This window comes from Siphateles boraxobius, unplaced genomic scaffold (assembly GCF_051911475.1).
Source record: "Siphateles boraxobius isolate OS27281-9 unplaced genomic scaffold, OSU_SipBor_1 8, whole genome shotgun sequence".
NCBI lineage: Eukaryota > Metazoa > Chordata > Actinopteri > Cypriniformes > Leuciscidae > Siphateles > Siphateles boraxobius.
Genome location: NW_027509208.1, coordinates 23,681,880 through 23,695,089, shown reverse-complemented (window position 1 = coordinate 23,695,089; position 13,210 = coordinate 23,681,880). Strand labels below are relative to the sequence as shown.

At 40.9% G+C, this 13,210-nt stretch overlaps 1 protein-coding gene across 4 annotated transcripts in view; it reads right to left on the bottom strand.

Moving 5' to 3' along the window:
- The window catches only part of tiam2b (TIAM Rac1 associated GEF 2b), a 62,771-nt gene that overhangs the window by 35,822 nt on the left and 13,739 nt on the right, over positions 1-13,210 (bottom strand). For 2 of the 4 annotated variants that reach the window (XM_077220438.1, XM_077220439.1), the window contains exons 2-3: positions 1,493-1,700; positions 174-1,289 (exon numbers count right to left, since the gene is read on the bottom strand). In XM_077220438.1, the coding sequence (XP_077076553.1) occupies positions 174-1,283 (1,110 nt within the window). In that variant the 5' untranslated portion in view covers positions 1,284-1,289; positions 1,493-1,700. Of the gene's footprint in view, positions 1-173; positions 1,375-1,492; positions 1,701-13,210 lie in introns of those variants that run through there. The other 2 variants (XM_077220436.1, XM_077220437.1) reach the window with 1 other exon arrangement.

Below are 13,210 nucleotides of genomic sequence, written 5' to 3'. Positions count from 1 at the left end.
CTAAGAATGTTTTACAGCATTGAAAAAAATGTCAACTTCAACTAGAACACTGAATAGTAGATGGGATTTTAATATGATAACATCAGCTTGATTATTTTGGAGTCAAACAGGAAGATCTGCTATGCTGACAGACATGCGCTAATGTCCAATTCACCAAAAAATAATTTTCTCACCTGCACCCTCCGCTTCTTCCTACTCAGACTTCCCGTCCAATCGCTGAGGCGGCGGATGCGACTTTTGAGCGAATCCTTCCTTGTGTTCCCATCAGGAACTGTTTTTCTGCATGGTAGGGTATGAGAGGTGTAATGCTGGATTTCCTGACTCTCGTCTTGGGAGTTTGCATCCAGGGAAGAGGTCAGTGAGGCTTGGAGCTGAGGAGTGTCCTCAAGCTGATCCGCCACTAGGATGCCCACAGTAGGGAATGGCACAGTCATGTTGGGGTTTGTGTATAGATCAGATAATCCATTATGTTCCAAATGAAGAAGCACAGAGTCCCCAATACCACTGTCCCCCTCAGCGTGGTTGGTATTGTACCCATTGCTATAGGAATCACTGCTTGCGTACTGACTGGCATGAACTGTGGTTTGGCAGGCGAGGGTACCCATATGATTCTCAGACTGTTCTGTAGTGTACCCACTAAAACACCCAAGGTCCATTGTACGTGTGGATGAGAGTGTGGTATATCCACTACTGTTGTCTGAAGGTTGGCTGGTGGTGAAGACGTTGTCACAAAGATCTGTTCCATTCCCCCAGGGTGAGTCATACCATGAGCCCTCAGAGCTAAGAGAGCTCCCATTACTGGCCCTCTGGGTAGCATCAACCGGTCCACTGAGACAACTGCTCAGTGACAGCTCAACATCAGGTTCCTTCCGTGCATTGGTAAACTCTACCCTCAGACTTCCATCCTCACGAAAAAGAACTTTGGGACTGCTCTTACTGTCTTTAAGCTCAGAACTGGGGCTCCTCATAGGGGCCTGGGGGCCTCCAGTCTGTTGTCTGCAGCCAACAAAGAAACCATTTCCCTGGAATAAAAGGTTGTCTTGGTGGCCCTCTGCACATACTTTGTCACTAGATCTCCCCTTAATGCAGTCATAATGGCGGGAGATGTAAGGTTGGCTGTTCTTGTGTGGTGAAAAACCATTTTTGGCCTTGTATCCAGACGTGCTCTCAGAGTTCCTCCACCAAGAGAGCGGGGACAGTACCTCCTCTTTTTTTTTTAGGGAGCTAGATTTTCCCTTACCAGGGATGATGAAACTGCTGTACTGACTATCTGTATTTCCCATTCTGATCTGTGAGGAAAATGGTAGCAAAACATCAAGCTGAAAGTTAAGTATCCCATTCATCCGTCTTCCTACCTAACTCCATATATTTATACATCTGTCTAATCTGACAACATGAGTCAATATGTCCAACCATCCACCTATCCACACCTAAACACAAACACACAAATATTTAAAACAACAATATTGTATAGTAGTAGAGTTACTTTTACCTTTTATAATGCCACTTGTCAAAGCACACAAAGATATTCCTTCATATTTCTGTTAGACGTATTCCTTTGCAGTGGTCATCCATTCCCAATGTGCTCTATGGTCGACTTCTCTCTGTTCCTGCCTTATGCAGCATCTGACTCTCACTGAGATCCTCCTCCCTTCACTGCCTCTTTACCACAGCTGTTCCCCTCTCTCTCCATCGCTCATCTGTGGAGAAACAGAGGAAGGGAGGGACATGTGTCAGTAACACACAGTCGGCTCTTATGTGTGCAATCTGCAGTGGGAAGCCCCACTTCAACCCCCAACCCCAAATCTAAACAGATCTCATGCTTCTGTCCTGCTGCCACATTCCATGATGTAGCACCACAAGCTTTTACAAGTGTAGACTTCATACAACCTCACTGTTTATTTTCAGGCTAGGAAATTCCTCACAATTTTCTTTATTTTTTTGTCTGAACCATAATGGTTGAGTAACTCGACCCCTCCAAGCAAAGTTTTTGGACTGAATATATGTTTGTGTTAGCATTGTTTTGTCTGAAAGCTAAATTTGGAAAATATCCATAATGAGCATTTTATTAGTGGTAGGATGAAGTGCTGCTGGCTGCTTGGGAATTTTCATATCCTGTGAACGTTTTTGAGGGGTTAAGGGTGAAAAGGAACTTTGGGGTGCCAGAGCAGCTTGAGAGGATATGGATATGGTGGGTTGGGGGAGGATTATAAACACACCACTCTAACCATGACCTCTAACCCGGGAGTGAGCACTGAATGCCACTAACACCATCTTCTTTCACACGACCAAGCTTCAATGATGCAAGGAACAGTGCGCTGGAGATGCATCAGGGAGGCGGACGGCTGCTTCATTATGATAAGTACCAGCAGGCGGTGTGATGATATGCTTCGAACACTGTGGCTTTTAAGACGGAACACAGAAGCAGCCAATGTGCTTTGTTGGTTCCAGACGCCGGGCTGCAGAGGGCTGTACCAGGGTATTGTGGGATGTATGTCATGTCCCATTCAGAAAAGATGATCTGAATGGCAGTCGCTCACATTGTGAGCTTCTTTGTGCATCTCACTGGCCATCTGCTGCCCTAAGGAGTGAGATCAGTCACCCTCGACCCGCGCAATTCACTCATTCTAATAAGAAGCACGAGACTGGGCAGTGCCAAACTTTACTAGAATTCAACATTCAGAATTCTTATGGCTATGTTATAAGTCAAAGGCACTTGTTGAAGGATGCAAGTGTATGTTCTTTTATGTATAGGTATTTTCCATCTGATCTTGACACGAAGCATCACAGACCTTTTGTGATTTTAAAGTCAAGCATATGTCTGCCACTTCGCATTTGTAGTTGTACTGTTGCTTGACTCAGAATAATTCCCACTAATCATATGGACTACTCTTATGATACTTTTAATAAATGAAACCTTAAATCATGTGATTTTTTGGCCATTCATTTTTCCAATTTGGTGATCCAACTTACGTGATATACAATACAACAGGTGAAAAATCCCTTAGACCTACATTAAATGAGGGACACAAGCCATATATCTAGAATATCATAGGGACTTGGGGTGGGCTCTTTGACTTTGTCAGCAAGCAAACACCCAAGAACACCCTATAGAGTTTTGCATGGTCCACTCACATATAATTCAGGAACTATAAATGTTTAATTCCCTTTCAGTTCGGTCAGGTTCGACTATGTCTCCGTTCCCTCCTTCAGGTATACGTAACAGAGACGTTATAAGTTAAAGCGGGACAGTTTTATTGATTTATTGTTTTCATTTTAAAGTCTACCAGGTGCACATATGCATAAGACACTGTGAATGTAGCCTTGCTTCTCCAAACCAATAAGCAATAACAGTTCTGCAGCCTGATATAAAACACATGCACATCTACACACACATTACACCCAGCAAACAGTGATTAAGTCTGCCTGGCTCTAAGAATGAAGGCATTATAAAAGTATGTATTTTTATAAAGGACAACTCTAAGCGTTTTTGGGAGGGGTGGTTTTGGGTGGTAGAGGCAGCTGGCCGCCTGGAAGACCATCATGACTGGGCCTCTTGTTTGACCCAGCATGCCATAACTACCAGCACACCACGTTAAGACAAACTACCACACCAAAGACAACACAGAGCACCAAGGAGAAGGGAGAGAGAGAGAGACCATTGTTGGTTCCAGGTGTCAGGGGTGTGATCGCTAGATAAAAGTAATGGGTTGGATCAAAGAAACAGACAGGAAGTGTGGAGTTGCCACTGCACTGCACACATAGCGCACACACACACGTTGTTTGATTCCAAGATGATTTTCTGGAATATAGGGGTAATTTGCGGCTCATAGAATAGTAGACTAACCTTTGTGAAAAAGAAGTGTGCTTAATATTATTGAATGTGCACTTGTATAATACATTCGGCAGGACACTTTAATCAAATTAAAGTAATTATTAATTTATATCTACTTAAACATGTTCTACTTAAATGGGAGAAAAAAAGCACTCCTAAGTTCAACTACTTGCATTAAATGAACATTTAAAGTACATTTTCATTTAACTGTAAATAGCATGCATTTAAATGTCCACCAAAATTACATGAATTTTGCACTTAAATATAAGTATAAGTATATAATTTCCGTAATAAGTACTATTTTTTAAAAACTATGCTAAATTGTAGTTCTTTTTTACAAGAGAAATCATAAAATAATACAACACTAGGCAATACAGGAAACAGATTTTCAATTTGCTTTGGCTGCTGTTATCAAACAATAACTGATGACGAGATGTGATGGGCCAAGGTCTGTGTGCTATCAGACATACAGAATTATTTACGTAACACACCACCATCAATACTAACTGAATATGCTGTAACAGAGCATCAAACTGCTGCCAATTTCCAGAAAACTGTTTTTATTGGTGAGCAGTCAGCAGTCAATTCAAAAACAGTTTGTGAGAATACTGAGCAAAAGTGACGATGGCAGTTTCCATGAGAGATTTTGTTGATGTCAGGCTGTTAAAAAGTGTTTAGCTTTGTTAAATGTTCACTAAATAATTTTAATTTTATGAACACAATTTGAATGGTGTTTGCCCTTGCAAAACTTGCCATCATGTGTCACAAACCCTGCTCGGGACAGAACTTTCTGTTTTGTTGCTGTTTCCTGTTTAACTTGAAGTAGTTTTGTATTTTTCTTTGTTGATTAGTTTTATTGATTGTTCCCAGGTTTTTATCATGCTTGTTTGGCCTTCATCCCTGTCTGTGTTTACAGTAAGTCCTTGTGTTTCACTTGTTCAGTGTCTGGTGTTGTCCGACCTTTATGGATGTATTGCGTGCTCTTAGTTTACATCACATTCGTGAACCTTGCTATTGCTAGTCACATCAGGTGGCATTAGGTGGAGGGACATTCTAAATCTAGAGAGCACCTGATTGGACAAAAAATTGGATGCGCACATGAGTGCAAAAGTCATCACTATTTTTGCTCTGATTTCCTGGAAGGGAAAGGAAGAGACTGCATGAAAGTCCATAAGTTAATGTTGTCTATTTTTACGTGTAGCCTACTCTAGCATATACATGTTCTCAAAGCTTTCCCCCAAAATTTCTTCGATTAATTATTTCGAAAAATACTTTAGAGCCTACAATCGAAATGAAATAAAAAGGAATAAGTGGTTGAAGGGGGGTTGCATGCTTTTTCCTGACAGGAAAGCAGTTGTGTGCGTCACAGAACAATCCAGAGCGGAAGGAAAGCACTGCAGGCCAATGTGAGGTATAGCTCACAGGAAGACCATGCTGAAACAGGGTAGATATATAATGAGGGCAAGGTCTGTGTGCACTAGAACATTTCTCATGGGAAAATGAAGGGATGATTGGATAAGACAGGTCTGGAGGGAACAGCACTAGGACACAGGAAGCATGGCTGGAACTGTTCCTCCCTCTTCCTGAGACATAGACTCTTATAGCTCGCTTGTGGCCAGAAAGGCAGAGCCTAACATAGGGCCAGCGCTGGAATGGGAGTGTTCTTCAATCTGCTTCCGCTGTTTTTCAGTTTTGTAATGAGCATTCATCCCCCAAAACCAACCAAACTAAATGTTTTGAGGAGTTTGTCTTGGATTTTCTTTATCTTTTCTGAATTGCATATTTATCTTTTCTGAATTGCATGACTTAGTTGACTTCTGTGGGTATCCTCAGAGTCCCTTTGAAGCAAGTTAGTCCAGCTGTGTCTAGTCAGCTCCTCCTTGCTTTCAGTAAGACTGAAATCTTTAAAACTGTTAGTCAAGATTACATTACACTCACATATACAGGGCTTGACATTAACAGCCGCCAACCCGCATTACATCAGTGGCGTGTAACGCAGTCACTCCTACTAGCCACTATGGTGGATTGAATTTTATTTATAATATATACATTTTTCAATTGTAGTCTTTTAAAAAAGTGCTTCTGAAATAAACTAAGTGCTGTCAAAAATCTTTTTTTTTCTTTTCGTTTCATATCGATACTGAAATATCTGAAACACTTCCAATACTCATTTACCACAGAATAGATACACTTTACCAGATGCGTTTTCTCACTCTCTCATTTCTCTGACAGCGAGTGACACACAAACCTGCCTCTCCTCACTAACTCGTTTATTGTCGAATATTGTTGGTATTGCAGTGCTTAAATTTCGGCGTGGGATTAGGCGTATTGCATATCATTTTTATTCATTCCCAAAGATTTTGTGCTCACACCCAAAGTGTTTTAAAGCTGTTAAAGCCGGCACTCAGTACTAAATTTAGTTATTTTTTGCTGCTTATTGCACTTAAACAGTCAAATACACACAAAATAATGTCAAAATTCTGGTCTTGGCGAGTATTCACATAAACTGAGTAAGTTTTGTTTTAAGTGAACGTAAACAGTTGAGAAAGAATATGCATGTGTAACAGTGTCTCAAAACGATGTAAAAATTGTGAAAATGCTGAGTGGCTAATAACTTTGGAAGACAAAGCATACTTTAAAAAGTAGTTAATATGGAAATTATATACATTAAATTAATACTTAAGTGTGAACTTAATGTAATATTTTCTTGAATTTTCTTAATTGTAATTAAATGAAAAAGTATTATAGTTTAGATGTATATTAAATGCAATTATAAAACAAATATGGTACTACCGACTGGACTGACAAGCATTTATGGTAAACTAAAATATACTTTAATGTCATTTCAATTGAAACTTTTATGCCATGTATTTAAATATACTGTTTATGAATTCACATTGTATATTAACTTTAAATAAAATATTAAGTTACTATGTTTTGATAAGACACTTTTCAAAAATAAATGTAGTACTACTTTAAAGTACAACAAAGGATTATTAAAATATAATGTGTTATAATGTACTTTAAATACAACTTAATTTGACTTTGGAAAGTTCCCTTTTTAAAAGTTTACTTAAACATAGTAATGAAAGTATTCTCTCTTGCAGTATACTAAAGTGACCTTTTATTTATTTAAATGTATATCTCCAAGTACAATTTTTTAATGCTTGTCAGATTTGAAATACATTAAAAGTGAACGGAGACTTCTGACCACACAGCGTTCTGTTTTCCAAGTCTCAAAAGATGCATACAAAAAAAAAAATGTCAAGGCCAGCTTAGCAGTAAGACAACTGGTTCGTTCTGCAGTTTTTGGAGTATTCTAATGTTTTTTTTTTATTACAGTTTTACACTGCAAGGCTGTATTCATTGGGTCTGTATGCTTTTCTCTGGGGGACTAACATTTGGCCACTGCCATGATTTAGCACCTGACTCCCACCAGCAAACCACACAAACACACAGCTGCTGCCCACTAATGGGCAAGATGCTGCGGTTACAGCTAAGCCAGAGTAAGCACGGCAATGCTACACCTTAAACACACCGAAACGCACAACTCCTAAGCACTGCACTCACAAAGTCAATACAGCTCCAACTGCATCTTTCTTCAATAAATTCCTATTTTTATCTTTTTGCTTAGACTTCAATAATAGTGTTAACAATGATAACTGATATTTTCCAGGGAATAAACAAAGTTAGTTGTAACGTACACTATACAGTTAAGTCAACAAAGCCTTGCCAAAGACTCATGAAAAAAAACATACATGATTTGTTAATATTCTTTGTTGCAGAGTACAAGCCTTAAAACCTTATTAACATTCCTCTCAGTTGATCCATTCACAATTGATCAGTCGAGACACATTGTCGTTTAGGCTACACCTAGTAGTAAAGTGTCTCAAATGTGTCTCCTTGTGATCACATTTCGAAAGATCTCTGATTTCGTGAGTAAAAACATAATTTACAGTGCTAAGTTGATTAAAAAGATGAATAAAAAAAATCATCTTTTGGAAATTGTTCTTAATGCCTTAATTTAAAAAATGAGGAAAAATCCAACCTTTAAGGACACCAATTTTCTTTGTGAATGAATAATGTGTTGTAAATAAATAAATATTGTTCCTAAAATACAGGGTGCATAAATCAGTTTATATCTCGCAATTCTGCCTTTATAACATGCAATTGCGACTTTATATCACACAATTTTGACTTTATAACACACAATTGCAACTTTATATGATGTAAACTTGCAATTGATTTGTCAGAATTGTAAGAAAAAAACTCGCAATTAGGCTACTTTTTTATTTTTCATTCTGTGGCGGAAACAAGCTTCCATAAAAAACAGAGATGTTCTGTGCTTTACAAAAAAATGTGTTTGTTCAATTAATAATTTATAATAACAGGTGAGTCAAGTTGCCCTTACTCTGCAAAGATTCATAATGGTTTGGAGATATGTTGATTATTTTGCTGTCTTGCAACCACTGATATCTTTGGAAATACAAAACTGTTTGATGTAACTAAGTTTACCCATGATGTAACATAATTTTTCATGAAAAAGCACTTTTCTGAGTAAAGCATGGCAGTGCTCAACACTAAAGACAGATTTCACCAAGGTACTGAACTGAACTGCCCATTCATTTCACTGATAAAAGTCCAGCCTGCCAACAATTACTCTCTCATATCGACATACAAAAGAGTCATTTCCTTTGGCCATACACTGTTCTTGAGACATTTCCTGCAAGTGGGCCACTGCCCAATCAGAAAGGGCATTTACTTTTAAAATGTCATAGAGAAATCAGTCCACCCTTCCATGTCAGTTCCGGTTAGGCAGTTTGGGTCAAACATGCATGGGAACAATGTTGAAAGGTTATTCCTTACAAAACTCACACTCGGAGTTTTGCATCTTAAGAATTGGGTTGGAATATTCTTCCTACCTGTGAACATCCACTGTAATTTCTTGAGTATACTTCATTTTCCATGTTTCTAGAGCAAATTTGAGCATGAAAGCCTTTAAAAGTACACTCCATTGACCATGAGTATAGATGGACGCATTTGGCGAGTGCACACTACCTAGTGTACCTTTGTTTTTGAGCACTCAAATCACTCACACATGCACACAGTGCTGCAAACAGTGTGCATAGACGTCAGATCTGTCAGCAAGTTGGAGCGAAACACCAACAAGGAAAGTATACTTTGGTCCTATAAGAAAACCCATCTTCTGACCCAAAAGACCCCTTTGATGGTGCCACATGTTTGTTTAGATTCAACCGCACCCTTGTCGGCTGGTGCTCATTAAATGCTTCATTTCTAACGTTTGCTTAAGTTGTTACATTCAGTCATCCTCTGCTACAAAAGAACCTCCTCTAGGCTGAAAGGAACATGTAAACAAACCCAAAAGACCCTTCTCTCTTACATAACAGGACTGCATATTGTGGTTCCTGTCTACACCAAAAATCTGATCTCACCACAGGGAATTTAAGAGGCGTGCCTCTTATACAACATAGCACGAGTGCTGGACAGAATGGAAAATACTGTTGGAGAAAGACTCATAGGCATAGTCAGAGGAGAGCACGTTGAATCAGAGCATGTCCTTTTGCAGGCTTCATGTATCCTGTACATCTCTGAATGCATCAGTAGTTAGTTGTGTTTCCTAAAGCGAGCATCACAACAGCACATAGGTGTTTACATGACATAATTTTGAAACCCAATATAAAATATTATTATGAAATATAGTCACAATGGTGAGAAAAAGTGAATATTAAACAAAGTAAAGCTGCAATTGTGAGATAAGGTGGATTCCATAGCAATGTAACATGCTATAATCAAGGCTAAGTTATTGTTTTAGTTGTTTATCCATGTAACCTTAATTAATAAGTTTATGACACCAAAAACTACTAGCCTAACTTACATACATTTTTAATTGTTACAGACAGTCAATAATGAAATTAGATCAAATAACGAGCAATAGCGTAAATAAATACAACAGAACAAACTTATACAAATTAAATAAACAGTTATTTTAAGGTTTTCATGTAGGTCTAAACTTTCAGTTCCTCTTCTGTCGGTCAGTCGACACCACGTTGAGACCGACGAATAAGAATCTTGCAGAAGCCTCCACCTTAGTGGCACCGAGGAGCCAGTCGTAGGCAGGCCGCCCCTCCCGTCCCGGCTCCCGCCAAGAGGAGAGGCAAAGCCAAGGGTAAGCGGCCCTAGGATGGGCGACCCGGAGATAGATAGAACCCAAATTTTCAATAAAAGAGCAGTTTCTTCCATCTCTGGGTACAAAACGGGCCCGGAGAGCAGTGGGGGGAGAGAATCCTCACCACTTTCATTCGCCTCTTCGTTCTTCTTCCTTCTGGTGGCTCCCTATTGGCCCACCCGGACCTGGTTCCCAGAACTCATGCTCATTGTGACAGTCCCTCCCTAGCCCATTCCTCTGAGGAAGGAACTTCTGACTCAGAGAAGGGGCACCCTATGGCAACCACGTCCAGACCTCTGGAAACTCCATGTGTGGTCCCTGGATTGAACGCGGAGGTTCTAGGTGACTTACCCACAGAGGTACTTAACACTATCACTTCAGCGGGGGCGCCATCTACGAGATGTGCGTACGCCTTGAAGTTGAGCCTGTTTGTCGAGTGGTGTCCCCCGAAGATGTTTCGATTGGGTCTGTGATTTCCTTCTTGCTCGTGACAACCGGTTTGTACTGAAACCCCGGCCTGGCTATGTGCCCAAGGTTCCTACCACTCCCTTCAGGGACCAGGTGGTGAACCTGCAAGCGCGGCCCCTGGAGGAGGCAAACCCAGCCCTGGCTTTGCTCTGTCCTCTCTGAGCTCTGCGTCTGTATGTGGACAGAACTCAAAGTTTCAGGACCTCAGACCAGCTCTTTGTCTGTTACAGAGGCCAGCAGAAGGGAAAGGCTGTCTCAAAGCAGAGGATGGCCCACTGGATAGTAGATGCCATGGCCTTGGCTTACCAAGCACAATGCGTGCCCTGCCTGCTCAGGTTGCATGCTCACTCCACGAGAGGCATTGCATCCTCCTGGGCGCTGGAACGTGTCGCCTTGCAAACAGATATCTGTAGAGCGGTGAGTTGGGCGACACCTAGTACTTTTGCTAGATACTATAGCCTATGTGTAGACCTGTTCTCCTCCCTTGTTCTCACCCTAAACGGGTAGAAGCTCTGAGAGGCCCGGCTCTGTCGGCTTGCTGTACCCTACTGTTATACCCACGGCCCGGACGTGGCAGGGCATCCGGCGCCAGGCCTTTATCCGTTGAATCCTTGAGAACCGGGTCTAGGCTGAGTCCCATATGTGTGACCCTAAGGGGATCTCATATGTGTATTTCTTCCACGGCTGCTCCTAAATGGAAGCCCATGTCTTTCCCTTGGGTTAAGTCACCAAGTATTCATATGCAGTACAACCTTTGGGCTAGTCCATATGTATATCTCCACATAACTCCTTCAGGGAAGAATGTGGGTTCCGCAGCGCTCTCCTTCCTAACAGAAAGGGCACACTTTCCCGGTGTTATCCAAGAATCTCACTGTATGGGTTATCACGGAACAACAGTGACAGATATACTCTGTGTAAGCCCTCTCCTATCGTCCTTCCAGGCAAGAAGGGGCAAAAGGCTTGCACAGGGCGCTGGATGGGGTCAGCAGCTGTGGCCCTTTGGTAAGGATTCCTATTTGTCGGTCTCAACGTGGCGTCGACTGGCCGACTGAAGATGAAGGTCTAAGTTACATATTGTAACCCTCGTTCCCTGAAGGAGGGAACAGAGACACCACTTCCGGTCACCACATTTGCTGCGGCTCATTGGGGTAGCTAGCTTATCGGCTCGGCTCCTCAGCAAAAAACTGAAGTGGTATCGTACATGCTGCTCATTATATACCCACGCTGGGTGGCTGAACAGCTGATCCAAATGATTGCACGCCAATGTGCATTGACTCGTTTAGTTTCACTTGAAGTAGATTGGCCTCTCTAGCAAGATTTATATTCGTCAGTCTAGACCTGGCATCTCCGTTCCCTCCTTCAGGGAATGAGGGTTACCATACTGTATGTAACCTAGACGATTTTTAGGTGGGGTACAGAAACAGTAATCACATGTAAAATATCACTGCATAAATATAGATAAACCCTTATCACATTTATTCAGTCAAGAATATTCTGTCTTTTGTTGTTTGATTAACATAAAACAGACAGCAGCAGGTATATTGGGCTGCTGTCACGCTGCTGTTACACATGCATCTTAACTCACATGTTAAAGTTTCATGTTAACGTTTAATGTTTAATCGATGATACGATGATTAATTTATGTTTACGATGATACTCGACAAGACGGGCAACTTGACATCATTTTGTGTGAATATGTCCGTTTAAGGTCAGGAAGACGTAAAAGAGTTTTTGTGTGCTGTGAGACATGGTGTTCTGGGAGTGTGCTTTGGATGTGTATGCACTCAAAACTTATCACACAGCGCGCGAGTACCATAATGAGAGACGCGGATACTTTCGTGTACTTGTGCACTTGAATATTTAAATTGGCAAGGCTTAAAAATGCACAAATGATCAACTTCCGTGAAGATGCAGCACTGGCCTGGTGTCTTTCAACCTGGTCTGTGGCGTCGGACAGTCCTTATTGTCGAGCCCTGTTAATGATACCTCAAATTGTTTGTCTTGAGAATTAAGGCTCTTTTGACTTGGGCCAGTAAGTAGCCTAACCAACCCAGAACACCCTAACAACCTATTAGTAACAACCTGGCAACCACCCACAACACCATAACTTCTCCATTCTAGTTTTACTGTGAATTATGGGTCATAGAGGTTCACAGAAAGTCTTTGTGGGAAAAGGGGCTCTGTTTAATGCACATTAAATCCATAATCTTATAGGATTTGAGAGTTCCCCGTTTACCGTTCCACTAGTCAAGACTCTCTGGCTTAGCTTAGATTGGCTTTTAATACTATAAAAGAGGCATTTGTCATAGATTTTAAACAATATTCTAGTTTTAATGCAAAATGTTGGAGTAACTGTTGCTGTGGTTTCCGTCAAAGGCAAAAGAGACTGTTCTCTTCTTAAGTGTCGAGTAAAAATATGCACTTTAGCTAACTTGTAGACTTTTGTGCTTGAAAATGCTGTTGCAAACCCCCTAATTCACACCCTGCACTTACAAAAGACATCATATATCCGTAGGCAAGCTAAAGTCATGATAAACAGTTGTCTGGATAAGGGAGTGAATAAGAATCATCAGTCTTGGGAACTGAAGAGAAACACTGCATGTGTAATTAAAAGCAGCTGTGGCTGAAGGCTGATCATTATACAGGGGGGGAAGGCCTGGGAAAAGTGGATGATGTCATGAGGAGCCCATCTTAAAACAGTTGAACGTAGTGTTCTGCAT